General features: G+C 65.7%; 8 protein-coding genes across 8 annotated transcripts in view; 3 read left to right on the top strand and 5 right to left on the bottom strand.

Annotated features, from left to right (window-relative positions):
• Positions 1 to 216: 216 nt before the first annotated feature.
• On the bottom strand, positions 217 to 4,229 carry PFL1_02320 (uncharacterized protein; the record flags this gene model as incomplete). The annotated part of the gene is made up of 2 exons (XM_007879832.1): positions 217 to 297; positions 423 to 4,229. 2 exons carry the CDS (start codon positions 4,227 to 4,229, stop codon positions 217 to 219), a joined length of 3,888 nt encoding a protein of 1,295 aa, XP_007878023.1.
• A 746-nt stretch (positions 4,230 to 4,975) lies between these two features.
• On the bottom strand, positions 4,976 to 6,550 carry PFL1_02319 (uncharacterized protein; the record flags this gene model as incomplete). Its single annotated transcript, XM_007879831.1, has 2 exons — positions 4,976 to 5,067; positions 5,191 to 6,550. The coding sequence occupies 2 exons, from the start codon at positions 6,548 to 6,550 to the stop codon at positions 4,976 to 4,978; spliced, it is 1,452 nt and encodes a 483-aa protein (XP_007878022.1).
• Positions 6,551 to 7,419: 869 nt separating this feature from the next.
• On the bottom strand, positions 7,420 to 9,357 carry PFL1_02318 (uncharacterized protein; the record flags this gene model as incomplete). Its single annotated transcript, XM_007879830.1, has 1 exon — positions 7,420 to 9,357. The coding sequence occupies one exon, from the start codon at positions 9,355 to 9,357 to the stop codon at positions 7,420 to 7,422; it is 1,938 nt and encodes a 645-aa protein (XP_007878021.1).
• A 350-nt stretch (positions 9,358 to 9,707) lies between these two features.
• On the bottom strand, positions 9,708 to 11,175 carry PFL1_02317 (uncharacterized protein; the record flags this gene model as incomplete). The annotated part of the gene is made up of 5 exons (XM_007879829.1): positions 9,708 to 9,980; positions 10,068 to 10,132; positions 10,220 to 10,817; positions 10,901 to 10,926; positions 11,028 to 11,175. The coding sequence occupies 5 exons, from the start codon at positions 11,173 to 11,175 to the stop codon at positions 9,708 to 9,710; spliced, it is 1,110 nt and encodes a 369-aa protein (XP_007878020.1).
• Positions 11,176 to 11,585: 410 nt separating this feature from the next.
• On the top strand, positions 11,586 to 15,521 carry PFL1_02316 (uncharacterized protein; the record flags this gene model as incomplete). Its single annotated transcript, XM_007879828.1, has 2 exons — positions 11,586 to 11,776; positions 13,151 to 15,521. 2 exons carry the CDS (start codon positions 11,586 to 11,588, stop codon positions 15,519 to 15,521), a joined length of 2,562 nt encoding a protein of 853 aa, XP_007878019.1.
• Positions 15,522 to 15,665: 144 nt separating this feature from the next.
• PFL1_02315 (uncharacterized protein) lies at positions 15,666 to 17,931 on the bottom strand (the record flags this gene model as incomplete). The annotated part of the gene is made up of 2 exons (XM_007879827.1): positions 15,666 to 15,824; positions 15,955 to 17,931. 2 exons carry the CDS (start codon positions 17,929 to 17,931, stop codon positions 15,666 to 15,668), a joined length of 2,136 nt encoding a protein of 711 aa, XP_007878018.1.
• A 732-nt stretch (positions 17,932 to 18,663) lies between these two features.
• Positions 18,664 to 24,954, top strand: PFL1_02314 (uncharacterized protein; the record flags this gene model as incomplete). The annotated part of the gene is made up of 1 exon (XM_007879826.1): positions 18,664 to 24,954. One exon carries the CDS (start codon positions 18,664 to 18,666, stop codon positions 24,952 to 24,954), a length of 6,291 nt encoding a protein of 2,096 aa, XP_007878017.1.
• Positions 24,955 to 25,948: 994 nt separating this feature from the next.
• Positions 25,949 to 27,932, top strand: part of PFL1_02313 (uncharacterized protein) — a gene marked incomplete at both ends in the record, with an annotated part of 2,027 nt that continues 43 nt past the window's right edge. The window contains 2 exons of the mRNA XM_007879825.1: positions 25,949 to 27,604; positions 27,733 to 27,932. The exon at positions 27,733 to 27,932 is cut by the window's right edge and continues 43 nt beyond it. Coding sequence (XP_007878016.1) covers positions 25,949 to 27,604; positions 27,733 to 27,932 — 1,856 coding nt within the window. The remainder of the gene's footprint in view (positions 27,605 to 27,732) is intronic.

The following is a 27,932-nucleotide window of genomic DNA, read 5'->3' as shown; positions in this document are numbered from 1 at the left end:
CCATCACGGACACACCATCGACGACCACTGCAACATGACCGAATCGACCTTATCGTGAAATTACAGACGGAGGGAAACGGGAAGGCCGAGAGGGGCAAGTGATGGGCAAGAGCAAGGAAGGTGGTAGGTGGGTACGACAATGCAGGGGATATGGGAGAGGGGGAGGAGCAGGCGCGGGGACGAAGAGACATGCAGGAGGGGCCGAAACTCGAACGTTTACTCGCCAATCTCAAACGAGAGCTTCAAGCCCATCGCTGCCAGTTCGGCGACGAGGTACTTGAGCACGTACGGTACGGCCTGGTGAAGAAACAAGGAGAGTCGAGGCTAGTCAATTTACCGGTCGGGGGGAGCGCTGACAGGGCCAGAGACGCGGTGCAGCGCGGTGCGACTGGGGGAGCAAAGAAACGGGGACGGACACTCACGATGACATCGAGGTCGCCGCCAATGGTGCGGATGACGCTGTCCTTGGGCACCTTGAACGTCGACTCGGCGCCGCCAATGGGCCGCCTCTTGCCCTGCAGCGGCGCCTCACCGTTCTCGCGGCGGATGTCGTCCTCGACCTTGCACACGCGGCAGTACTCGCCATTCGGCCCGCGCACGGGCGCGCCGCCGTCCGACTGCTGCGACTTGGCGTCGATCGTGTAGATATTGCCGTGGTTGGCCGACGAGGAGCCAAAGCCGCCGCCACCGCCGCCGCCACTTCCGTCGCCGCCGCCCGCGGACAGCTGCCCCTCGGTGTCGAAGGCGATCGAGATGAGGCTGCCGCACGTCCGGCACACGTAGGCGGTGCTGTAGTCGGAGCAGTTCATCAGGCGGTCCTGGAGCATGAACGAGGTGCCGTGGGCGAGGAGCGCATCGCGCTCCATCTCGCCGAAGCGGATACCGCCGGCGCGCTTCCTGCCCTTGATGGGCTGCCGCGTCAGCTGGTGCACGGGTCCCGTGGTGCGCACCTGGAACTTGTCGTTGACCATGTGCCGCAGCCGCTGGTAGTAGACGACGCCGAGGTAGATGTCGGCCTGCAGCTCCTGGCCCGTGCTGCCCGAGTACATGGGCTCGTTGCCGACGTGGTTGTAGCCGGCGGCGCGCAGCTGCTCGCCGAAAAAGTCAATCGGCGTGTCGTCCTCGCTGTAGGTGAATGGCGTCGAGTCCTGGCTGATGCCGTGCATGGCGCCGGCCTTGGCAGCCATGCTCTCGACCAGCATGCCGATCGTCATGCGCGACGGGAAGGCGTGCGGGTTGATGATGACATCCGGCTGCATCCCGCTCTCGGACCACGGCATGTCGATGGCCGGCCACCGCTGCGAGCACACACCCTTCTGGCCGTGCCGGCTGGAAAACTTGTCGCCAATGGCCGGGTACCGCGTGATCCGCCAGCTGATCTGCACCTTCTGCAGCTCCTGATCGCCGTTGTCGCTGCCCAGCACGCGCACCGTGTCGACGTAGGCGTAGTCGTCGCCCTTGAAGCGGCAGAACTTGGTCCGCATCGTCGTCTCGTCCCAGTAGGCCGCGTACGCCTCGCCGGCGCGCACCTTGGACCCGATAAAGGGCAGGCCGTCGACGTCGATGTGCTCGCGGTCGCGGCTGTTGGGCGGCACGTCTGGGCCGAAGCCGAAGCGGATGCGCACCGTCGAGCCGCTGCGGGCGCCGGAGCCCATCTTCTCGCGCAGGTCGATGGCCTCGGACTTGTACACGGTGCCGTAGCCGAAGCCGCGCTCGGCGACCGACTTGTTGAGGATCATGGCGTCCTCCATGTCGTAGCCGGTGTAGGAGATGACGGCGACGATGGCGTTGGTGCCGTTGGGGAACTCGTCGAAGCCGTACTTGTTGTGCAGCGCCGGCCGGACGACGGGCGTCTGGGGCGACTGGATGCGGTAGAGCTTGTTGTCGATCCTGCGCGACATGGCCGTCGAGGGCGTGCCCATCGTCTGCTTGCCCATCTGGCACTGGTACACGTTTCGCGGCGACTGGTTCATGTTGGAAAAGGGCGTCAGGTTGGCAATGACCGAGAGCATGTTGGTTGGCGAGATCTCGACGTGCGTCGTGACGCCCGGCTCAATCTCGTCGGGCGTGCACGCAATGTCGAGGTAGACCTGCTCAAACGAGCCGACCATGTCGATCTTGCCGTTGTGCAGCAGCCGCACGGGGCGCATCATGCGCGAGCGGCCCGAGAAGAGGTAGAGGCCGGGGAACTGGCCGCCCTTGCTCGTCGGCACGAAGCCGATCTCGAGGTCGAGCGGCACGTCGTTGACGCCTTCCGTCTTCCAGATGCGCAGCGCCGTCGCCATGTGGCTGGCCAGCGAGGGCGTGGCGTAGCCGATGACGGTGCCGTCGAGCTGGACGACGACGTGCTTGCGCGCGTCGACGCCCGGCGCAAACACCTCGGACATGCCCAGCGACACGAGCAGCTCGGTGATTCGGTCGACGGGGAGGAAGCGCGTGATGAGGCGGCAGCTGTGGCTGAAGTGGTTGAGCAGGCCACACGGCGAGCCGTCGGGCGTGTGGACGGGGCAGAGGAAGCCCCACGCCTCGGGCAGCAGCTTCCGCACGTCGGTCGTCTTGAGCTCGGCGAAGAAGGAACCACGGTGGACGCTGCGGAAGTGCGAGAGGTATCGGTAGAAGTTGAGCTTCTCGGCCATGACCGTGTAGCCCGCCGTCTGCTGCAGGTCGAGGCCCGAGGGCGAGGTGATGGTTCCCGTCGCCAGGAAGGCGCGCAGCCGGCCTCCGATGTCGGCGCTGACCTTCTGGATCGACTTTTGGATGTACGAGTTGTCAAAGAAGCTGGCGCCCTTGACCTTGCGCTGGACGTCGCGCGCCAGCTGGGCGCGGATGTTGTTGCCGAGCTCGTCGATCTGCTCGGTGATGATCTGGCCGTAGAGGAGGCCGGGCAGCAGGATCTGGTGGTTCATCGGCGAGTCGGCATTGTCCGGGGCGCAGTCGCCGGCGAGGAGGGCGTAGAGCTTCTGCATCATAAAGATGAGCATGCGGTACTTTTCGCGCGGCGTGTCGAGGTGGGTGAGGATGAGGCGGTTGATGACCTCGCTGCCGACCTGGGCGTCGGTCCAGTCCTCGGGCGTCATCATGACGACGCGGAACTTGCTGCCGATGTACTCGAGGCACTGCTTGCCCGTCCAGAGCTGGTACATCTTGAAGCTGCGCAGCAGCAGCTCGACGCGGTCCGTCAGGAACGTGTTGTCAAAGTCGCCCTGGACCAGCGACGCAAAGATCTCCTTGTCGGTGGCGTCGACGAGCGCCTTGAGCACCATGATGGTGGGGATCATGTACTCCTGCTTCCTCCACGCGAAGCGGATCGTCATGCCGCCGCTGGTGAGGTAGTGGACGGTGTTGGTGATGCTGAGCAGCGAGTCCTTGGGCTGGCAGCGGATCATGGTACCCATGGTCGAGTAGCCGGGTCCGCGGTTGGCGAACGAGTTTCTCTGGATGGCCGAGACGTAGTTGGCGCGGTTGACGATGATGTAGCGGATGACCTTTTCGTTTCCGTTGATGATAAAGTAGCCGCCCATCTCGTTGGGCTCCTCGTGGCGTCGGACGAGCTCCTTTGAGCTGAGTCCGCGCAGGTTGCAGCGGTTCGACTTGACCATGATGGGGAGCATGCCCAGGTCGCGCAGCTCGCTCTCCTCTGGCCCGCCGTTGACGCTCCAGCTGATCCTGGCGGCCAGCTTGCCGCGGTAGGTGACGAGGCGCTCTCGGCACTCCGAGGGAAACACCCTGCGCTCCCTGGCATCCTTTGCGCGGTCGCCAACGTGGGGTTTGGAGAGCTGGACGCTGTCGATGCGCAGCTCGAGCCGGTTGCCGAGGCCGCCGTCTTCGGAGCTGCGGTCGAAGAGGACCTTTGTCGGCAATCTCCGGACGCTCTTTTCGACCAGACCGAGGCCTTCGGTGATGGTGGCATTGTATCCGTTGCTCGATGACGGCGGGTCGATGGACGGGTCGTCGGACCAGAGCGAGTTGAAGCCCTCGAGGAGCGGCGCGACGAGCTCGGTGAGTTCGGGCTGCTGGAACTCGTCGGAGCGCGGGTTGATGAAGCGATCCTGGGTCTTGAGCGTGTGGAAGGTGTAGGGCTCCATCCACGGCTCGATGGGTGCGTGTGCGGCATCCCTGGCGGCCTTGAGGGAGCCGGGCAGCACGGCGTGGGCGTTGGGAGGCGTAGAGGGGCCGTCGGACGACGAGCTGGAGCTCGAGGAGCTCGCCGACGACATGTTGTCGACCATGGTGTGCGGATAGTCCGTGGCGAAGTGTCAGCGGTGCCGAGTGGAGACAGCAGGTCAGAGGGGAGGTCGAGGTCGAGGACCGGGGCGTTGCGGGCCGGTCCAGGTGGCCAGTGTCGATGACGACCTCTAGGCTGCTGCTCGGAGTGAGTGTAGCGGCGGCGGTTGCGTCGTCCAAGGAGGCCCAGGTATCCTCACAGCCACGCTGGCGATGGCTCTTCAGAGACGCGACGTCCGGAACAAGGGGAGGGGTTGAAAGGAGAAGGAGGAGGAGGAGGAGTCTAGAGGCGTAGTGTCGGCTTGGGTGAAGGATGGAGGGGTGAGGGGTGGAGCAGCGAGACGCACAGGCAGGGCCTGCTCGCCATCAGCTGTCCTCAGTCGGCGTGTCGGGGGCTCACCACCGCCGCCGCCGCCGCTTCTTCTCAAATTTTTCTCCTCGGCCAGTCCGCCCGACCGCCCGGTGCCCGGTGCCCGCGTCCCCCGCCGCTCTCGCTTTCTCAAAAAAATGTTTGCCGCACACAACAACTCGGATCCGAAGCCGCCTTCGGCTTCTGCTCAAACCTCCACTTTGGGCGACTGGATGCCGGCCACACGGAGACCACCCTGGTCAGGCTCACTCGCGCTCCTCGTCGACACATCGCCAGCCTGGTGCCGAGCACAGATTCAAAGTTACACATTGCGACAGAGGGGCCACCGGATCGACATCGAGCTGAGCCGGGCAGAGATGAGCCCGGACGATCGACACCGTCTCAGGGCTTCTTGCCGTCGAACACCATGCTCGTCAGCTCCTCGCCCGCGACCGGGTGGATGTTGCAAGTCTCGATAAAGTCGCGCGTCGTGGCTGCAGCGTCGAGACAGGGCGTGACGAGGCAAGGCAAAGGACGGTTTCGAGGGTCAGCAACGTCGTTCTCGGCCATCATCGATTCGATCAGGGGAAAGAGGGAAGGACGCGGCGGCTGCTCACCTCCCATCTTGACGGCGACCGCAAAACCCTGCAGCATCTCGTCGACGCCCAGGCCAACAATATGCAGGCCGACGACCTTGTCGCCCGGCCCCACGACCAGCTTGTACGCCGACGGCGCCTTGTGCTCGAGCATTCCGTAGTACATGGCGACAAACTTGGTCTGGTGCACCGTCACCTGGTCCTTGCCAAACTTCTTGTACGCCTCCTCCTCGCTCAGCCCGACGGTGCCCGACGGCGGGTGCGAGAAGATGACCGTAGGGATATTGTCGTAGTCCATGTGGTCGTCCTTGAGGTCCGAGTGGCCGTACAGGCGGTTCGACAGCTTGCGCCCCGCGGCGATGGCGACGGGCGTCAGCAGCGCCTTGCCCTGCACATCGCCAATCGAGAAAATGTTGGGGATGTTGGTGACCTGGTACTTGTCGACGACAATGTTGCCGCCCTCGTCGGTCTTGACGCCCACGTCCTCGAGCCCCAGGTTGTCGGTGTTGGGCCGGCGGCCAATCGCCCACAGCAGGCAGTCGGCCTCGATCGTCTCGCCCTTGTCCGTCTCAATCTGGAGCGGCTTGCCGTTGCCGCCGCTGACCTTGGTGATGTTGGTCGACTTGTGCACCTGGAGGCCCGTCTTGTCCATGTACTCGGCGATGGTGTCGTGCAGGATGGGGTCAAACGGCCGCAGGAACTTGTCGTGGCGGATCAGCAGGTGCGTCTCGCTGCCCAGCGTGTGGAAGACGCCGGCGAGCTCGACGGCAATGTAGCCGGCGCCCACGACGACGACGCGCTTGGGCTGCTCGCGCAGCGCGAAGAAGCCGTCCGAGTTGATGCCGAGGCTGGCGCCGGGGATCTTGTCGTCGCTCGGGATGACGGGGCGGCCGCCGGTGGCGATGACGATGGCGTCGCCGCGGATGCGGTGGGTGCCGGCGTTCATCTGGCCGTCCTCGCCGCGCATCGTGATCTCGACCTCGTTCTTGCCCACCAGCTTGCCGTGACCGCTGATGTACTCGACGCCGTCCTTGTCGAGGTTGCGGTCGTAGATGCCGTTGAGCCGGCGCACGTAGGCGTCGCGCTTCTCGGCAAAGTACTTCCACTCGAAGCCGGGCACCTTGGGCTTGTCGACGCTGTCGCCGAAGCCGTACTCGGGCGCCTCCTTGAGCTTCTCGGCGATGTCGGCCGCGTGCCACATGAGCTTCTTGGGCACGCAACCGACGTTGACGCAGGTACCTCCCAGGCGGCCGTCCTCCTCGATGACGCACACCTTCTTGCCGTAGTAGGCGGCACGTCGGCTGACGCCCATGGCGCCGGAGCCGCCACCGATGACGATCATGTCATAGTGGTCGGAGGTGGGCTTGGGGACCGGAGGCATCTTGCTGGCGGCGGTGGTGGTAAAAGCACGGGAAGGGGTGGAGGCAGAGGAGCTGCTGGATGACAGGAGGTGGGTGGCCGTCTGACCGAGACGAGTGGCGGCAGAGGATCGAGAGGCGGGCAGCGACGACGACGCAGAGGGCTGCGACGGGGAAGACAGCTTGGCGTCGATCTGCGAGGCAGGCGAGGAAAAGGCCCGGATGGCAGCGATGGCAGGGGCGGGGGCGCAAGGGGCTCGGGATGCTCGCAAGAGATGCGGCAGTGTACGGAGAGGGCTGATGGACGCCAGGATGGGCAACGTTGCACGAGTAGCACGAAGCGGGGAGGAGATGGAAAGGATGATGATGGTGGTGAGGAGACAGGAGTCGGTTGAAGGGGAAGCCAAGGAAAAGAAGAGCAGAGAGGCAGCCAGAGAGAGAGAGAGAGAGAGAGAGAGAGAGACCTCGAGCCACTTTCGAAGATCGGCATGCGGTAAGCCCGGCCCGTGGGACAGGCGGCCAGGCCAAGCCAGGGTCCGCTCCGCTCCCAATAGGAGAGCGATCACCTCACCCTAGGCCTGCCTGCCTGCCCGTCTGCCTGCGCCTTTGCTTCCTTTGGCACCGGAGCTAAGCAGCGCCGCACGCGGACGGCGCTCAGGCCAGCCAGTCCGGTGCAGCCGACCGGCCCACCCTTCCGGACCTCCCGAACACCTCGACCCGGCCCATGCCTGCCTCTTAACACGCAAACCATGCAAACTCTCGGCATCGCCGTGCAGCCAAGGACACTTCAGACTCGCTGCAAAGCACGCAATGTCGAGCAAGGAGACGAGGGGGGGTATACGCGCTACAGGAAATCGTGCGGGCCACTGGCAGCCAGGGCGGCGCCGAGCCATTACTCCTCGTCGGCATGTCGTGGAACCTTTGCGGGTGACGTCTTGCTCCTCGAGAGCCAGGCGGGCAGCTTCCGGTGCTTCTTGTGCGACACCTCCGACGACGCGGCGTCTGCCGCAGCGAGGTCCGCTGTGTGAGACGCCGAGGTCGAGGCTGAGCGAGGCGGCCCGCCACCGGCTCCTCCAGGACGCGACGGCTTGCCCTTGATCGCCGTCCAGCTTCGCGGCGTAGCGCCCGCAGAGTTGGGATCGGCGCTGCTGCCATCGGCCTTCTGCCTCCCAAACAGGCCCACACCACCGCCACCACCGCTTCCGAGGGCAATCCCTAGCGGCTTGCTGAGCGCGTGAGCGGCACCGCCACTTCCAGAGCTCCCAAGCCCTAGCGTCAGACCGCTCAAAGCCCCGCCGCTCACCCTCCGTTCCGGATGCGCCGCTAGGGCTAGCCGACGTCGGGAAGCGTGGCGAGACAGCCGTCGATCCGACGAGATGTCGATGATGTCGTCGGGGTCCAGGTCGTCATCATCGTCGTCGTTGCCGTCGCCGCGCCGGCCCTCGAAGCCATCCATGTCTTCGATGCGGCGGCCCACCAGGCCGAGCTCAGCCGTGCGAGGTGAGTCGCGCGCAGAGGGGAAGGGGACTGTCGGCGACCTTGGCGTCGGCGTCGTCACTCGATGGCCGCGCATGCTGCCCCGCCCGATGAGCTCCTGCGACTGCTTGCGCTGCCGCTGCGGCGTCGTCGACTTTGCACCCGCGGCTCCGTAGCCCCGTTGAGGAGACTGTAGGAGGGTGCGCTCGTCTGCTGCGGTCGCCTTGAGTGAAGTAGGCTTCTGCTGTCCTTGCGGCGACAGGAACGGCGAGGTTGGTCTGCTACCCTCGTTGTCGCGAGGCACTTGGTGCAGGCTCCTCGACTCGGAGGCCGAGGATGCTCCTCGACGGCTGACGTTTCTCCTGTCATCGTCCTGGCTCAGGGCAGCGGTCTCAGACTCTGCATGAGCGTCTTCGACATCATCATCGTCCTCTTCTTGCTCCTCGTCTCCGTCATTGTCCGAGTCGGTCACGTAGAGGCTCGCCGCATCGGCGCCATCCCTGTACCGCGAATCGCGCGCCAGCGTGCGCGCCCACCGCTTCGCCTTGACGGGGTTGCCGCCGGGAGGTACCCTGACGCCGACGATGCCAATGTAGAGCATCCACTCGGCCAGGGTGAAGGCCATCTGCGTGCTGATCAGGAAGGCCATCGTGGGCGCTAGATGCACGGAGGCCGTGGAGATCATTACGATGGTCGAAGTAAGAAGCCGGGACTGCGGCTGCCCGACGACTGTCAATGCGGCGAGCCCGTCGGGTCGAGCGAGCGCATAGGTGGCGTTGGGCGAGGTCGTCGGACGTGGTACTGGCGGACTGACAATGTCGGGCTTGCCTCTGGCCTGGAAGAGGATGTTGGCGACCGAGACGTTGTAGAGCGCCGAAAGGATGCAGATGGCCGCGACGATGACGCCGAGCTCGCGGATGCGCTTGCTGAAGCCGACGATGGCAAAGGTGCAGCCACGGGCGATGGCCACCGCAGTCACTGCCAGGATGAGCCGCTGACGATCCCAGTAGGGCGCTGCCGGATCTTTGGGGCTGCCAGTACCGCCTCCTGCCCCGCCCCCGCCCGTCCCGGGTGAGGAAGGGACATCGCCGCCGGGGCCGCCGCCGCCGCTAGGTGCTTGCTGCTGGCACAGCAGGAAGGCGAGGACGCAAGTGGACACGCAGTCGAGAGCGGCGAGGGCGGGGAGCAGGTAGTAGTAGCGAGGATGGCGGCGGGGCGTGGGCGAGTCGTACGTCGGCGGCGTGGGTGGATCGGGGAGGGAGGACGAGACGAGCACGTACGACGTGGAGCGTGTCATGCCCGGCATCGGCCCCGCTTGGGGCCGTCGAGGGGGTGACGGACTGAGCTGTGACATGGTCGACGATGGTCGCAGCGTCGTCTAGGCCAGGTCCATAGCGTTGGCGTTGGCGTTGACGTTGGCGGCAGCGACAGGGACGAGGTAGGCGGCGCGAAGAGTCGAAGATGGAAGAGGGCGGAGGGAGCGATGGTGTTTGCGCCAAGGGATAGCTCGATCCGCTCAGGGGTCCAAGACGACGTGCATGCGGGCGGGCCAAAAAGACCAACACCACCTGCCATGGCACATCCGCTTGGCCAGGCAAACACACACACATACCCCAGGGCAGGCCCTCCCACAGACTCCCTGCTCCCATTCATGCTCCTGGCGATTCTAGAGCCAAGCAGTCGGTGCACTACGGCGACAGGATCCTACGGCTGCGACTCCGGTGCGACGCCACGAAAGCCCCGACAGACCCAGAACTGCTCGCGGCTCTCCTTGCGCGAGGCGTCCATCTTTTCGGCCTTGACAAAGCGAAAGTGGCGCTCCAGCTCCTGTTTGCGGAAGCGATCCGCCTCGGCCGACATGAAGTACTTGATCACCAGCACCGAAGAAGATGCGGAGGGAGGCGGGCTCGGCGAGCGCTTATCGTCACCCCGGGATGGCGGCTCCCGGTCGACTTTGAGTGTTGCCAACGCAAAGCCCTGGCAGGATGGAAGCAGTAGAACGACGGTCAGATTCCCCTGGTCGATGATGGCAAAAGGAAGCGACGGCGCGCTGATGCGACTCACCAGCGCCGCCCGACAGAGCTCCAGAGAAGCTTCCGTATCGGCGACGGGATTGCCAGTTGTGTTGGCTGGAGAGTTGGAACAGGGAAGAGGGCGGTAGGGATGCATCAGCAGAGCGGATCTTTGGTCGCTCCTCGCTAGACCGACCGACGCACCCATCATGTCGCTGACGACGATGTCGACGAAGCCGCGCCGCCGCCGACTCGGCTCAGCTGCACCCTCTTCATGACCCTTCACATCGGCCTCTTTGTCGTTGGGGCTGCGACTGTCGCCTGCGATGACGAGCTGCTTGAGCCTTTCCTGCACGGAAGGGTCAAGGAAGTCGCCCTGCAGAGTCGTGGCACCCTCGATGGGGAGCATCGGCAGGATGTCGAGGGCGAAGACTTTCCCCGTCGCTCTTCCTCGGTCGAGCGGCTGGGTATCATCGCTGAGCGCATCATCGCCACTGCTGGCGGCTCGCCGCTTGCCCCCCTTGCTGTTGCGCCGGAGCCGCTCGACGATGACCTGGGTCCAGCCCCCGGGAGCAGCGCCGAGGTCGACGACGACCTTGTTGCCGCGCAGGAAGCGGTATCGGTCGTCGAGCTGGACCAGCTTGAAGGCCGATCGGGAGATGTAGCCGGCCGACGAGGCCCCGAGCACGTCGGCAGAAGCTGGCTCGTCTGCATGATCGAGGAAGTCGTCAAAGCCGATGGGGGTGCCTCGCCTGGCCTTTGGGCCGAAGCTGGTGCTGCCTTGCTGGCGCCCCTTTACGTACTATGCGTGGCGGTGGTTCAGGGTCAGCAGAGGTGCAGCAGGCTGGGAGGTGCTGGTCGTTGGGATTCTCGTGACTGACTCACGATGTCATTCCTCTGTCTGGCGAGGTCTATGAGAGGGCGGCAGGTCAAGAACGAGGGCCTGCGATCAGTCTCTGCGACGGCCCGGCGAGCAGGTATGGATCGCAGGGAGGGCAGGTCGCCCACTCACAGCGAGCGGAGGAGCCCTTCTTGGACGAGGCGAGGCGGACCTGGGCGTCGGGGGATGGCTGCAAGCGCGATGAGCCTGGTCGAGCGGCAGTGAATAGCAGCCGTGGGCAGTCCCGGAGAATACTGAGCGCAGTCGGTCGAGGGGCCATTCCGGACAATCGTTGCGCCCTCTCGACGCCGCAGTGGGTGGCCACCCTGGGAGGCAAGCAGCTGATAGCGGCTGTCGAACGATGAGCGGGACGGGGCAGAGCGGTCGAGGTGGGTCGCAGGAGCGCCAAACCGATTGAGGTGTCAAGAAGAAAAGAACGAAAGAAGCCGCGAGCCAAGCGCACGTGGCGCACATGGATGTGCAGGTGGAGGCATCGCGACAGCGCTGAGCGCGGCTCTTTGAGCTTCTTTTGGAGATAGAGAGAGCGCCGCTTGACCGCCTGCCCACCGCTCGAGCTCAAACTATACCGCTGCTTCGCTTCTTCTCTTCCCTCTCCCTGGAGCCCAGCCTGGCACATCGAAGCTGCCTCACTACCAACCATCATCCCATCAAGCACGCAGGCCCGTCCAGATGCTGAGGACCAAGGCGAATCGCAGCGCCCATCGCAGGTCACTGGGCGTCGCCTTGATCGCGGCCGCCTTGCTGCTCCTCGTCCTCGCCACCCATGCAGGATGGATACGCCACACGGTCCACGACGGCAGTCAGTCCATCAGCCAGCAGCTCCATGATGTACACCTTGAGCAGCAAGATAGCTTCAACAGGTAAGTGCCGTCGGGCCTGCTCGCTGCTTGTTCATGGTCCCTCTCCGCTCCTTCTGCGCCCACGGCTGCCTCGGTACGGCTGTCGGCGACACAGCCCCCCTGATCCGCTCGCACGATTGGCCCGGATCGCTCCCTACAGGATAATCGGCGGTTCAGACCGTGCGGACATCGTCGTACTCGACGAGCCTCTCGCCAAGGGACTCTGCCCCTCCTGCCACACGGCCGAAGCTCGGGCCTATGACTTTGCCACGCGCTGCGTGCTCCAGCATGACTGCAAAGCCGGGAGTCGGTCAGCTGAAGCTTGCGGGCCACGCAGTCCAGATCACCGCTGCTGTGACCATGGAGCGCGTCAGAGATTGCGCCCAGATGTCGGGCAAGCAGTCCTCGGCTCTGATCAAGGCAGACCATGGGCAGATCGTAGCCGCGGTCGCCAGTGCTCCTGCGGCGTCTCGATGCCGTTGCACACGTCGAAGCAGCACTCAGTAGTCATGCCCTCCCATCGACAGACGTCGTGTCGGGACGGTCCGCGCCGACACTCCTGCGGATTCTCCGAAGATGGCGGTGCCCACACCTTCGGCCCTTCCGAGACGGCCGATGGAGCCGAAGCCTCTCCTGAGCTCAGGCTCGACAAGAAGCTGCGAAGGCTGCTCGAGATGATCGAAGATGTGGTCCGATCAGCACACGGGCCCATGAATGGAGACAGAGGTGCATCGCCCTCGCTCCAAAGCCCGTCTTCTGCCGAAAGGAGTCGGCGCGATGGCTGCGACGACACCGACGACGGCAGCGACGCCGCCGACTGCGAGCGCACCAACCTCCAGAGAATGCACACTCGAGCCCACAGGCCATCGACGAGGCCATGTCATAGCGCGGTGATGCAGTCCGGAGGTCTCGCCAGCGCCAGCCGCGAACATGGCCACTCCTTCGACGCTCCGATCAGCGGACAGGGCGCTGCGAGGTCTGCGAAGTCGTCGGTCGCTCGGCCAGCCGCACAGGGAAACGCCGAGGACGAGCAGGAGAGAAGCTCGGGCTCAGCCTCATTGCCCCAAGCAGTTGGCGTCCATGGCGATCCGACACGACGCACATCTGTACGAGCACAAGGTCGCGTCCGGCGCCATCGCCGCCTTCGTCGCAGCCATGATGGCGTCGACCCTGGCCAGACAGGCTTCCTGCGATGGCTCGACTCGCTACGGCGGCCGCGGAATGAGCTTTAGATCCCGGGCAGGGCGGCTGTTGGGCAACGCAGCAACGATGTCAGCACAGCGCAGGTGTCGTGGAACGTCGCTGGCGACTCGCATCTTGACTCCGTCCTAGCTATGCCCCGACATCACGCTGAACTCGCTCCGCCTGCTCCTGCTCCGTCTTCCCACCCTTCAGCGCATCATCCAACTACAACTACAGCCACTGGTCTGAGCCTCGGCGAGCAGCGTGGTCGCTTTCTCCTTTCGCCTGGTCGCCATTGCACACGCAGCTGCGATCGCCGAAGGCCACGACGGCCGCGGCGCTCCTGGGCCAGAGCCAGTTCGTCAAGAGAGCCGAAGCTGCCTCGAGCGACACGCAGCGCACCTCGCTCGACGGTCACGGCATCTTTGCCATCATCGTCTTTGCTGCCGTGTCGCTGGTCGTCATCCGCCCGCTCAGGCTTCGCCTTCCGCAGCGGATGGCAATCGCGATACGGACGTCGCGCCGGCGGATCTGGATCACGCTCGCCGGCGATGACGAAAGCGTCGCTGCTGTGCACCAGTCAGACTCGACCAGCATTGCGGGCGACGATCACGACCGAGACGACGACCTGCGACGCCCGATGTACCTCACCATCGACCACGTCTCTGCGCCCCTGATTGGCGTCCTGCTGCTCCTCGCCACCACGACCATCGGCGGCGCGCAGATCCGCACGGGCATCGTGGGCGAGGATGGCGTGGAGCCGTACGACGTGCTGCTCTTGTTCATCTCCCTCGCCTACATTGCCATCTCGCTCGACGCGACGGGCCTGCTGCGCTACCTGGCGTTCCTCATCTGCCTCAAGTCCGGCAAGCGGGGCCAGGAGGGGAGCGGCAGGAAGCTCTACCTGCTCCTCTACTTTTTCTTCTGGTCGGCCGGAGTCCTCGTCGGCAACGACCCCGTCATCCTCAGCGGCACCGCCTTCCTCGTCTACCTGACACGCGTCGCAGGCATCTCGCCGCCCGACGCATGGATCTGGGCCGAGTTTGTCGCGGCCAACATCTCGAGCGCCGTGCTGGTCAGCTCCAACCCGACCAACCTCGTCATCGCCACCGGCTTCGGCGTCGAGTTCATCACCTACACCGCCTATATGGTGCTGCCCGCGTTTGCTAGCGCCGTGGCCGCACTGGCCTGCCTGCTCGTCTTCTTCCGCAATCGCAAGGTGGACAAGGTCGCACCCGGCAGGGTCGATTCCGCTCAGCGCAGGGGCAGGAGAGCGTCGGAAGGAACCAGCGGCGTCGCAAAGACCGGCAACGGTATGCGGCAACGCGCTGCTCCGAGCAGCCAGGCCGAGTCGAATTCCGGCGACGCGCAGCTACCCGCGGGCGAGGCTACTGATGGCGCCAGCCAGGTAACAGCTCAGACATCCCTCGACGAGCACGAGGACCACCAAGAGCGGAAAAGGGCGCCGCTGATCTACATCCCTCACCGCATCATCCAGCCGGACGTCGACGCCCGCTCGGCGCTGGTGGATCTGCCAGGCGCCATCTTCGGCAGCATCGCCATGGCCGCCACCCTGGCCACGCTGGTGGGCACCTCGGTCGTCGGCGGCGTCAAGGTGTTTGAGATTGCGGTGCCCGGTGCCGTGCTCTGCCTCGCGAGGGACGGGGTGGCCGACTACCTCCGCTCCAGGAAGGAGAATAAGCGGCAGGAAAAGGAGAGCCAAGAGGCCGGTGCGAGAGCTGAGGATCGCGAGACGGCGGCCGCAGCGTCGGCGACGGCGGACGGCACTTCCGCCGACGTCGCTCGTGCGGTGTCGAGCGAGGGACAGGATGGGATCGGGCTGGCGCCCCTCGGCGTGTCCAAGACGGCGGCGGACCCGGTGACCGCCCAAGTCACCGCCGCCACTGCAGCTGCTGCTGTCGGCCCTTCCAGCGAGACGTCGCCGGAAGCAGCTACGCCCACGTCATCGACGCGACCGCTCACACCGGCCAAGCCTCGAGCGCATCGGCCGCTCCGACCGCTGCTACTCCTGCCGGGCCGACTGGCACAGACGTTCCCGACCGTCTCGATCGTGCTCTCGCGCCTCCCGCTGCCGCTGCTGCCCTTCGCGTTCGGGATGTTCATCCTGGTCCAGGCGCTGGCGCATGTCGGCTTCATCAACATCCTCGCCGGTGGGCTGGGCACCGTGTGCGCGCACGGCTACGTCGCGACGGCCTTTTTCATCTCGTCGCTCGGCGTCGTCCTTTGCAACATCGGGGGCACCAACATTGGCGCCACGATCCTGCTCACCAAATCGACGCTCTCGCCCTTTTTCCACGCCAAGCTGGCCCACCTCGCCACGGCGGACCAGGAGCGCATCCTCAAGATGGCCACCTACTCGATCGCATTTGGCAGCAACGTCGGCGCCCTCGCCGGCACGTTTTCCAGCTCCCTCGCCGGGTTGCTCTGGCTCTCGGGCCTTCGCCAGGGCGGCATCACCGTCCGCGCTCGCCAGTTTGCACTGTGGTGCGCCGTCGTCGTCGGACCCGCCACCGTTGCCGGCGTGGCGGTACTGATCGCAGAGGTGCGCTACTTTCATCTCTAGTCCGCCTTCGCTGCGTGCGAGGTGCAATACCCAGTCAATCAGCCACGGTCGATCAGCTGGCAACAGCCGAAAGTTAGAGAGGGGGTGGGGCGGGCGTTGCATTGCAGTGTGGGCAAGGAGGGGAAGGGGTCGGAAGCGACGAGCTCAGAGGTAGTGCCGCAGCGCGTACAGGAGGACCTTGCCCTTGCCGTTGCCGATGGCCATGTACTGGCTGCCGCGTGAAAAGTCGACCGAGGTGACGTGGCCCAGCGGCGTGCCGGACGTGGGCCAGTTGGAGAAGACCTTCATCGTCGGGAAATGGACCTGCGTAGAGGGGGCGGCGGGAAGAAGAGGAAGCACAGGAGGCGGGGATGATCAGGTCGGTAAGCGCCCTCGTCCACTCCTGGTCCCGCCTCATTCGACTCGCGACGCGATGCGGCCGCGGGATACTCACAAGCTTGAGCACATCCTTCTTATTCCTCGACGCCAGCGCAAGAATCTGCCCGTCGTGGTTCCACCGCAGCGTCGTGCTCGCCGTCGTCAGGTTGCCAATATCCTTGAGCGGCTCAATCAGGCCGCCGGGCGCCTCGTTGGACTGGAACGTGGCGCCGCTGTCGTCGGCCGCCGCATCGCCCGCCCGGCCCGGCCGCTTGTAGATGTTGACGATGCCGTTGTCGCTGCCGACGCTCCAGAACCTGCCGTTGGGGCTGACCTCGAGCTCCTTGGCGCCAAACAGGCCCTGGTCCTTCCAGATCGACACGCACGACACTTCGGTGCCCGTGTTGCGGATGTCCCAGACGTGGACGCTGCCCTCGTTGGACAGCGTCAGCAGCTCGTGGTCCTTGCCGCCCGCGCCGCGCCGCACGTCGATGCCGCGGTCGTAGTGCGCCGAGGGGTCCCAGCAGAGGCCTGCCAGCGGGGCGTTCATGCGGAAGCCGCCCACGCGCGCTCCGCCCGAGGCGCCCGAGCGGCCCCAGTCGAGCAGGTGGACGTTGCCGTTCCTGCCTCCGATGGCGAGCAGCCGGTTGCCGCCCTCGCCCGTCCCGGGCTGGAAGCGGGCCATCGAGAGGTCGCGCTCGATGCCGTCGTCGCCCGAGCTGGACGACATAATGCTGCCGCTGCCGCGCCACGGCGAGGAGCGGATCACCCGGCCCGCCTGCAGGTCGTAGGCGTACAGGTAGGGGCGCGTGCCCGAGATGAGCACCGAGGATCCCGACGGGTGGAAGCTGGCGTTCTGAATGGGCATGTCCGGCACGTGCAGCGTCTGAACGAGCGGATTGGTGTTGCCGTCGATCTGGAAGAGGCGCACGCGGCGGTCGCGCGAGGCCGTCATCAGGACGCTGGCGCGGTCGCTCGGATGGAACTGGAGCATCTCGATGGCCGACGCCGCCTCGTCGTGGGCCATGGCGTACGACGTCTGGGCGCTGTTGGCGTCGCGCAGCCGGTCCACCTCGATCTCGCCGGCCTTGAGCTTGCCGCGCGCCTTGATCGACTTGCCGTTGGCGTCCGAGTAGGTGCCCAGCAGCCCGCTGTCGCTCTGCAGCAGGTCGGTGAGCGTCCGGCTGCTCTCGTCGGTGATGGTGAACGAAGGATCGTCCTCGGTCGCCTGGGCCGAAGCTTCGTCCTGCTGCGGCCGGCTGAAGAGGCGGAGCGAGGCCCACATCGGCCGAGGGTGCAGCTTCTCGAACTGCTTCCGTAGCCGCAGCTCGTACTCGAGGCCGCTCACGCTCGTCTCGCCGGCCTCCTCGCGCAGGCGCCGAAGCTTCTTGGTGCCCCGCTTCGAGCCGTCGACCGCGACAGCATCCCGGCCGGCAAGGGCGATGGTCACGGTGGCATCGTCCGGGTCCGTCCACACCGAGACTTTGCGCGGCTTCTTGGACTTTGACGGGCCGGCATCCGCGGAGGATGCGCCTGGCCCATCGATTAGGATCTGCTCGCCGTCCTCGGAGTCGTCACCATCGCCGTCTGCGGACTGGGTAGCCTCGTAGTCGGTCTCGTCGTCGTCGTCGTCCTCTTCTTGGTCTTGCTCGTCTCCGTTGTCGTCGCTGGCGGCTCCCTGCAGACCGTCGTCGTCGTCGTCGTCGGCTCCGGTGCCGGTATCGAGGACAAAGAGCTGATCATCGGTCACAGCTTCCTGCCTGCCTTGTTCCACTTCGTCGCCGTTGATAGTGCTGTTCTGCGCATGCAGGTGCGAGGCGTTACCGGCGCCCTTGCGGTTCGAAGAAGGTGCGGCCGTGGAGAGGAGCCGGCTGTCTCCGAAGATGAGCTTCTCGAGGCTGAGCTCCTTTTCCTCTGGCGGCGGCGGCGGCCGCTTCTTCTTGCTGCCTGGAAAGGACGCATCGCCCATGCCGAGGGCGGCCGGCACTCCGATATCTTCTTCGTCGTCGTCGAAGCGGTTGGATCGCTTCTTGGAAGAGGAAGCGGGCGCCATCGTCGAAGGGTCCCTCCGGGGTCTACCTGCCGATGAGCGCTTCGAGTGGTCGATGGTCGATTCGAGGGGTGGCCACGACAGCGTATGCGATGGCAGTGATGCAGTGGTGTCGGTGTGCGAGGTAATGGCTGGTGGTGGTACAGCGGCGAGCGGCGAGGAGGAAGAATAAGATGCTGAGGGAGGAGGGCCAGCTCCTTCCGCCTCGGCTTGCCTTACCTTCTGGCGCAGCGCCGGCCCAGAAAAATTCCCGTTTGGCGGCACGCAACTCGGAAGGCGGAACAGGCTTGGCTTGGACAGCTGTGATTTCCGTCTGGCGGGGCCTCGTCGGAACCGCCGCCTGCAGCCCCTGACGAGCGGCGGGGTGCACGGGCAGATAGAGAGGGTGGTGAGAGCGGGGCTGGTCCGGGTGACGGCATGGCTGGCCATCGAGGCCCGGCCTTCTGTCTCGACATCGGCCACCTCGACTCCCACTCAGACAACGTTGCTTCTGCACCACCCTCACCCACACATTGACACCAGTCAGCAGGAAGATCACGCCACTTCAGCGCCTTTGGCACGCCGCCCAAACATAGACGACCCGGTCGCTCTTGGATCGCTCGCTGGCCTCCTCGGCTTCCTCGTCACCGACACACCCTTTGCCGCCTGTCTCGTTCGGAGCGGGCCGACCGCGATGTTCCAAGCTCGATCTCATCATATGCATACTTCCTTCCTTTGGCTCGCAACCCCGCCGGCATGCCTATAGACCGACCTGGGCCCTCGCCCGCGCCCGCCATGTCCTCGTCCAATCGCACATCTTCGCTTCCGAGTCCGCCGCCAGGGATGCCTTCGACTGCAACCGCGCCTGCGGCTATGGCTCCTTCGGCATCGCTGCAGCCACCACCTTCAGAGCTCCAGCAGCAGCGGAGGAGGCGCATCTCGGAAAAGGCCATCTCCCTACTGCGCATCGGCGGCGGCGGCGGCGGCAGATCGAGCAGGCGCCAAAGCCAAAGGGACGGCGGCGCTTCCGAGACGGCTTCGATCGCCTCGGGCCGCTCCGATATCACACCAAGGGGATCATCCGACGTGAGGCTATCGCAGGATGGCAGGCCTCTCTCCTACCAGCCTCGCATCAGACCTCCGTCCTTGCAGCCACCGACCTCGGCCGTTGCAGCAGCCCCCACCAATCAGGCACCGCTGCCTCAATCGCGCCTGTCGGCCCCGCAGCAGCTTCGCAGCCCTCCGCGTGCGTCACAGTCTGCGCAGGCCGAGAGCTCCCTCCACGCCCGCCTCCAAGCCCTCCTGCACGACGAGCAGCAGGACGCCGCCTCATCGCCTCAGATAGAGATCGAAGCGGCCCGTCCCGAGCCGCACCGAGCGGTCTCAGACGCCACCACCGTCGGAGGCAGCTCGGGCTCACCTAGCCAAGCCCGGCAGGTTGCTGACACGAGCTCGAGCGGCAGTAGCAGACCCGCCCGCGTGCCTCACCGCCGGTCCGAGTCGACGCTCAAGAGGTACCTCGACCTGCCGGACCATGCCGCGGGCTCTGCGAGTCGCTCCACGTCTGTGCCGCACAAGCATACCAAGAAGCGCAAGGTCATTCGCGGCGCCGTGCCGGTGGTGCCCTCGCTGGCCCTTTCAGCCGCTGTGGCCGACAAGATCTCGCCCGTCACCCTGTCCGACCCGCCCTCGGCCGTCGCAGCTTCTCCTGCCTCGTCGAAACCCTCATCCGCGCCATCGCGCTCGTCGAGCCTGGGTCTGCCGGCCAAGGACAACGCCGGTCCTCCGACTGGGGATGTCGCTACCACGTCCGAGCTCCTCGCTGAGCCGCAAAGGCTGCAAAGGCCCAGCGTCAAGGTCCGCATCGTGACCTGGAACATGCACGAGAGCTTGCCCAAGGGCGACCTCGAGGTCCTGCTCGGCAGGCCCGGCGTCTATGTCCCTCCCGAAGAAGGCTGGGACATTGCGGCCAACAGCGAAGCCGAGGATGCGGCCGACGACAGCGAAGACCACGACCGCGACGACGACCGCGACGATGACTGTGGTGGTGCCGCTCCTGCTGCCACCGCCAAAAACGCTGCGGGACCCGCCGCGGGCAGCGACGAAGCCGCTCCCACCGGCAACGAGACCGACAAGACGCCCCAAGGTGTTGCGAGCAAGACAGCAAAAGCGAAGCGCGGCCGCTACGTGATCGGGCAAGAGACGACGCCGAGGAGGGACCGCATCCCGCCTCTTCCGCACGACGACGAGCATCCTTACCACCTGCTCGTCATTGCGGGCCAGGAGTGCCCCTGGGGCGATGGCAAGAGGCTCGCCACCGGCGTCGGCCTGGCAGGCGAGCTGGGCGACATCGGAAAGCAAAAGGCCAGAGCGGCCAAGGAACGGGAAAAGGAGGCGCGAGAACGCGAGAAGGAGCGTTCGAAGGCCAAGGACAAGGGCAAGGACAAGGACAATAATGCCCCTCGACCGCTTGCGCCCGGCGACACCGACACAGACGGCGGCAGCGACGGACACAAGGCCGGACTCGGCGGTCCATCTGATCCGACGGGCTTTCCCTTCCATGCAGCGAGCCAAGCGCAGCCGCCATGGAACGGCGCGCCGCTGCTATCACCGTTGATTGGCGGCACAGAAGCGGCTAGGTTTGCCGGACCTGCTAGCACCCTGCCTCCTCCTCCTCCTCCTCCTCCTCCTGCCACGCCGGGATCCACATCGCTGATCGAAGGCGTGGGTGAAAAGGTGACTTCCGCCGCCACGGGCATCGCCGGAGGCTGGACCGGCCTCGGCGGCAAAGGCTGGAGCGACATGTGCGAGGACTGGTTCTGCCGTGGACCCTCGACGTCCGGCAGAGACAAGGACCGGGCCCTCTTGAGCGGCGCCCTCCTCGCCCGTGCCCTGGCCCACTCGCCATCCAAGAAGGATCTCTTGCTCAACGACAGGAGGCTGTCGAGCAACAGGGCGGGCAACGTCCAGTCCCAGCCCGGCACTCCAGACCTGTCCCGCGCCGCAAGTCCGGACCCGGTGTGGAGCCTTCCCAGCACACCCGGCCCCTCGACGCCGCAGCTGCAGGCCGCCGACCTGCAGGCGACCTCGTCCGCCCCCGGCTTCTCGCCGCGTGCCGCTTTGCGCAGCAAGAAGGACGTGCCCAAGCTGCGGCTCAAGGTCGACAGCCTTGGGCTGGAGAAGAAGGGCAGCGAAGGCATCTTTCAATCGCCAGTCGAGTCCAACAGCGCCGTGACACGGCCCAGATCGCCCCTGTCGATGCCTCACCCGGATCACAAGAAGCACGATGCATTGGCGGCCTTCCCGTCCGCCGTCCCACCGTCCAAGAACCTGCTCTCTGTGCCCACAGCGCCGTCCTTCATCCGGAGCAGCAGCAGCAGCAGTGTTGCCTCGGTCGAGGAGGGCGCCAAAGGCGGGCCCGACACCGCCAAGCCGAGCCCTGGCCCACGCCCGTTGCCGTTCAGGTCGCCGTCGCCAGCCATCTATCCGGCCGAAGCTCTCCGATCGGACTCGGGAGAGCATGGGCTTGGCTTCCTCGGCCCGTCCGCCATGCCCTCGAAGAGCCCGTCGTCCGAGAGGCTGGCGGCGCTCGCCAAGCAGCACGGCGTGCCGCCCCTCAGCAGCGATGTGCCGCGGATGCCAGACGGCACGCCCAAGGCGCTGGGGCCCTACGAGCTCGTGATCAAGGAGCGCATGATGGGCTGCTACATGGCCGTCTACGTGTGGCGCGGATGCCGCGATCGCATCCGCGGCGCCAGCCGCTCCCACGTCAAGGACGGTCTCGCCGGCCGGCTCGGCAACAAGGGCGGCGTCGGCATCAGCGTCAAGCTGGGCGCCACCCGTTTGCTCTTTGTCAACGCCCACCTCGCCGCCCACGAGGGGCGCGTCGCCGTCCGCCTGGCCAACGTCGCCAAGATCAAGGCGGCGCTCAAGGTGGACTCGTTCCTACCGCCCGAGGATCCGCGATCGAAGCTCGAAGACATCACCGAGCAATTCGACCACTGCTTCTGGTTCGGCGACCTCAACTTCCGCATCGACATCTCGCGACACCACGCCGACTGGCTGATGATGCACAAGCGGTACGACCAGGCGCTGGCCTTTGACCAGCTCGGCAAGGTCCTTCGCGAGGGCGAGGCTTTCACCGGCTTCAGCGAGGCCCCCATCGACTTCCCGCCCACCTACAAGTACGACGTGCTCAAGACGCTGAAGCCCAAACGCAAGAAGACGGTCACGGATCGCATCCTCCATCGTCGCACGGGTAGCAAGAGCGGCAAGGAGATCTTTGCGCCGCTAGCCGAAAGCAGCGGGGAAGCCAACAGCAGTGTCGCCGTGGCTCGAGGGCCTGCAGCCAGCGCCGTGGCCGTGCCCGCAGCTGGCGCGGCCGTCGTCCCACCGGATTGTGACCCCACGCTGACCGAGGACGACGCGGTTGCGGACCAGTCGGCGCAGGAGGACGCAGCCGGTGTCAGTGCCTCCGTCGCCGTCCCGATCGCTCGTAAGCGGAGCGACTCCTGGACCGTCGACGGCAAGGTTGCGACAACGCCCCTGATGCCATCCTCGTCGCCGGGGAAGCCTGTAAGGAGGGTCAGTCGCAGTCGGAAAGCCGCCCAGGCCCAGCTGGAACGTGCAGCCCAACTGCAGGGGCAGGATGGGACCGCCCTGACCGACGACGACACCAGCTCGATTTCGTCGTCGGCGTGGGATTCGGTCGGATCCTCTTCGGGCTTCGCCACCAACTTTGTCCTGGCAGGTGGCGCAGAGGTGGCGAGGCAGGAGACGACGCTGTCCGAGGCCGAGCAGGAGGCACAGAACCGCCGCATCGTCGAGGAAAACACGCAGGCCGCTCAGGGCCGGAAGCTCTTCTCGCAGGGCGCCGCCATCAAGGCTAAGATCCGCATCCTCGACTTTGTCAAGAACGCTACCGGCCAGCGACCTTCGAGCGCACCAGACTCGGCTGGGCAGGTGCCTCGCGACGACGATTCGCTCAGCCCGCGCCCCTACCAGGGCCGACGACGGTCGAGCTCCAACTCCAAGGGCTATTCGGCTGACTCGGAAGTTTCGCGCTACGCTGCCGCCGAGCCGGTCGTTATTGCCGGCCTGGCCAGGCAGAACAGCGTCGTGTCGGCCAATAGCCGGCGCAGAGACTCGGGCTCGGGCTTCTCCCACATGAGCCACTCGTCGCTGCATCCTTCGTCGGCCAACCTCGGCACCAGCCTCGCCACGCATTCGTCCTCGTCCGACGGCCACGGCATCTCTCATGTCGCTTCCGGCCCGGACGCCCCAGCTGCGGCCACTGGCAGTGGGGCAGGCCTCGACACGGATCGGGCCACGAGCAGCGCGGGAACTGCTGTGGACGCCAACGGCGACAAGCGCGGCTTGAATCGCTCGACCTCGCAGAGCACCCAGCTATCCCGGTCCACTTCCAACGCCTACAGTCTGGCATCGGAGCAGCAGCTGAGCCCGCTCCGCGAGCAGCCCTACGACACCAGCGCCAAGCAGCGCGTACCGTCATGGTGCGACCGCGTCCTCTTCAGGAGTACGGTCCCGGTCGCAGACGACAGTAGCGACGACGGCGACAGCGAAAGCGACGATGGGTCAAGCCAGCGGCGGCGCGACTCTGGAGCGCATGAGGGGCTTGGCTCGCGTGTGGGCACCGCCCTCACCAACGCCTTCCTGGCGCCGCTCAAGCAGGCGGCAGAGCGGCGGCAAGCCAGCCGCCAGACGAGCACCTCTTCCGCCTTGATGGCCGCTGCGGCCGCCTCATCCTCCATCACCTTTGCTGAGCCTGAGCTGGCTGCTGCAAAGCCGACACTCGACCCGGCCCTCCGAGTGCCCGCCCGGGCTCGCGCCGTCTCGCATGGTGCTGCATCCAACGCCGGCGCAAGCCCGGACAAGGCGAGGTCCTCGCAACAGCTGCTGCAGCGCCTGCTCCACCCCAAGCGCCGCTCGTCAAAGAAGCTGAAGCCCAGCCGTACCATCGAAGCGCCCTCGTCGTCGTCATTGACAGCTTCTTCGTCGTCGTTGCTGCGACCAGGCGATCGGCCGGCGGCCCTCGGCATCCACGACAAGAGGGCCATCAGCGCAGTCGACCTGCCGTCGCAGGTCCGCGAGCGGGATAGGCAGTTTGATCTCGCTTCGCCGTCGTCGGACTACCAGCATCATCTGCTTCCGTCTCCGCTGGTGTCGACGGCTTCGACGCTCGACGCAGCCGTCGCTCGAGCTCCATCGGCCACGACCGACAGCGCACCGACACGCCCGCTATCGCCCTTGGAAGGGCGCAACGCCGCGCAGAAGAGTCGCCCGGGATCCTTGCACTCGGTCGATGCTGCGTCGCCCAAGGAGACGAGGCCCGCCGTCATCAGCAAGCTCTCGTGGAAGGCGAGCCCGACGAGCGAGACGCACGAGGGCGCCACCCCTTGGCCTTCGTCGCCATCGGCGTCCCGTGCTGCCAGCCCTTCGCGGCGCCGAACGGCAAGCCCGCGCACCTCGGCTTCCCACGAGCGCTCCGCCTCGCCCAGGCGACCACGCGGTCGGCGGACAGGCTCCGAGACGAGCATCGGTAGCGGTGCGACGCCGCACCGTCACCGCCATCTGCCTTCATCGCTGACGCCTCTGTCCCGGCATTTTGCGAATCACGAGTCGCCGAAGGCAGCGGCGGCCGCAACGACAGTCGGGGCGGACGACTTGGCGGTCACGACGGATCGCAACAGTCACGCCCCTGCCGACGAGGCCCCGCCTAGCCCGCCGACGGGTCCATCGAGGCTGTCGGGAGGCTGGTGGATGAACCACCTGTCGCACCATCTGCCGTCGTTCCTCACTCCGGCTCTGACCGCGCTGCGCAGTGGGCACGAGCACGATGTCGAGGTCGAGGCCGATGGACGTGCCTCCGGTGATGGTGGTCGGAGCCCTGCGCCTCAGCTCGTGGGACCCAAGAAGGGCCACATCGAGTGCCTGCTCTACAAGAGCCTCGACGACCGAGAGATGCGGATCCTCGAAGGCCGATCCGACCACCGTCCCGTCATCTTTGTGGGCGCCATCGGCATCTAGACGTCCGTCCGTCCGTCCCGCCGCCCATCTGTCCGCCCGGCGATTCGCTTTCACACCTTGCATCGATCCCTTGCTAAACCGCTTCAGCACGCCGGTCTCGCCGCTCATTGCAGCGACGTTGCCCTTATGACGCTTCTGCCCTTTTCATTTCTATACCCTACCTCGATCTCTTTTGCAATCAGTCATGCTCTGCTACGCTGTTGTAGGCCCGACGCATTAATTTGGGGCCTGGCTGTGGTGGCGAGGACCTCTGTGACAGCAAAGCAGAGCGAGAGAGAGAGGGAGAGGATGGCGGAGGAGGGTCGAAGAGGGAGCCCGATCGTGCCGATCTAGGCTTCTGCGAATCGAAATCGGGCAAGCGGATGTCGATGCTTGCTGCGGTGGTGCAGCGGCGACGGCAGCGAGGCAAGGCCGTTTCTTCGTGCGGGCGAAAGACGATCACCCGTGCCTCGCTCGTTCGGGCTCGGCTGGCCTGCCTGTGGCTGGCCGCCTTGTCTGGCTGGCCGGACTGCGAGTTTTTTCGCGGCGGCCCCCCCCCCCAAACCCTGCCAGCCAGCCAGTCCGGCCACCAGCCCGCCCAGCCGCCTGCCCGCTTGCCCGCACGTCTGCCTTCTCGCTCGCCAGGAAGCCATCGAAGGCAGGGCACGCGCACGGCAGCAAACGGCCTGGACACCGTCTTCCTTCGAAGCCCCTTCACCCTTTTTCGCCGGCATCACCATCACCCTCCGACCTCCCTCTTTCCCTCTTCTTTTCGTTGACTTCACCGGCGCGCGCTACGAAGACGACGACGACGAAGGATACGACAAACTCTGACTGACTTTCGACCAGCAGACTGACACTCGCTCTTCGACCCTCTTGCTCCGACAACCGACTCGGCCCTTGCGCAACAGAGACGCAAGCCTGGGCAGCAGTCTCTTTCTGACCGACCAGACAACGACAGGACAGCACACACCTACGGCGGCACTCCCTGTCCGCCTCTTTTCTCGAACCCATCATGGCCGACTTTTCGCAGCAGCAGGCCCAGCAGGCTGCCCAGCAGCAGCAGCAGAGGCAGTTCTTTGGCGGTGAAGAGGAGCTCGGCGACGAGGAGGAGCTCGGCGAGGACGTCGACCTCGTCGTCGGCGACTACGACCAGGGCTTCAGCGGCGAGGCCGCCCAGCAGGGCGAGGAGGGCTTTGTCGACGCCGACCAGGTCCAGCAGGCCGCTCTGGCCCAGGCCCAGCAGCAGCAGCAGCAGCAGGCCGCCGCCGCCCTCGCCGCCGTGCCCGACCAGGTGCGCAAGTACATTGTCCTCTTCAACCAGTCGATCCAGAACAACAACGTCCAGGACATCACCAACGCCTACGAGGGCACCTGGAATCGCCTGACCGACAAGTTCTTCTCCAAGAGCGAGTGGCCCGAGGCCGAGGTCATTGCGCCGCTCGTCAACGACGACCAGAAGTTCCTCACCCTCTACCGCGAGCTGTGGTACCGCCACGTCTACTCGCGCCTCTCGCCCGACGGCGAGGACCGCTTCCACTCGTACGACAACTACTGCGACTTTTTCAACTACGTCCTCAACTCCGAGGGCCCCGTCCAGCTCGAGCTGCCCGCCCAGTGGCTGTGGGACATTGTCGACGAGTTCATCTACCAGTTCCAGAGCTACTCGCAGTGGCGCAACCGCGTCTCGAACAAGACCGACGACGAGGTGGCGCTCCTCCAGGACGGCGGCGTGTGGAGCAGCTACAGCGTGCTCAACGTCCTCTACTCGCTCATGCAGAAGTCGCGCATCACCGAGCAGCTCATCGCCGCAAAGGAGGGCCAGGACCCGGACGAGGTGGCGGGCGAGTTTGGCAGCAAGCCCCTCTACCGCATGCTGGGGTACTTTAGCATCATCGGCCTGCTGCGCGTCCACGTCCTCCTCGGCGACTACACGCTGGCGCTCAAGATGCTCGACCACATTGAGCTCAACAAGAAGTCGGGCCTCATCAACCGCGTCACGGCGTGCCACGTGACGGCCTACTACTACGTCGGCTTCGCCTACATGATGCTGCGCCGCTACCCGGACGCCATCAAGGCCTTTACCCACATCCTCGTCTTTATCATGCGGCTGCGCCAGTACCACACGAGGAGCTACCAGTACGACCAGATCAACAAGACGGCCGACCGGATGTACGCGCTGCTCGCCATGTGCTGCGCCCTGTGCCCGACGCGCCTCGACGAAAACATCCAGACGGCGATGCGCGAAAAGTACGGCGACCAGTACGCCAAGATGACCAAGGGCGGCGACGAGGGCCTTTCGGCGTTCGAGGAGCTCTTCCTGTACGCGTGCCCCAAGTTTATCACGGGCAACGCGCCGCCGTACCACGACGACGAGGCGCTCGCCGTCTTCCGCGAGGTGCCCTTCCCGGACCCGGCGCAGCACCAGCTCAAGGTCTTCCTGGGCGACGTCAAGACGCAGCTGTCCAATTCCAACATCCGCTCCTTCCTCCGCCTCTACACGACGCTTGGAACCGACAAGCTGGCCAGCTTCCTCGAGATTGATGAGGAGGAGCTCGTCGAGATGATGATGGTCGTCAAGAGCAGCACGAGGAGCATCAAGTGGAGCCAGGGCGGCCTGCTCGAGGGCGAGGTGGTCAACACCAGCGACCTCGACTTTGTCATTGACACGGTGAGTTTTGTGTGGGCGCGGTCGCCCGTCGGAGAGGTGGAGAGAAGGCTTGAGGACGCGGTTCGCTGATTCGGAGTGCCTCCTCTCCCTCCACTTCCGCCTCCTCCTCTTGCCTCGCCCGACGACAGAACATGGTGCACATTGCCGAGTCGCGCGTCGGCCGGCGCTACGGCGACTGGTTCCTGCGCAACGGCACGCGCATGCACGACGTGCTGACCAACATCCAGTCCAAGGCGCTGCCGATTGTGCAGCCCAAGGACGCCAACGCCGACGAGGCCGCGGCGGCGGCGGCGGGCGGTGCGGCATCACAGGCGGGCAAGGCGTCGGG

This window comes from Pseudozyma flocculosa (genome assembly GCF_000417875.1).
Source record: "Pseudozyma flocculosa PF-1 unplaced genomic scaffold scaffold00006, whole genome shotgun sequence".
NCBI classification, from domain to species: domain Eukaryota; kingdom Fungi; phylum Basidiomycota; class Ustilaginomycetes; order Ustilaginales; family Ustilaginaceae; genus Pseudozyma; species Pseudozyma flocculosa.
The sequence above is the reverse complement of the archived record's forward strand: the minus strand, read 5'-3'. Positions and strand labels throughout refer to the sequence as shown.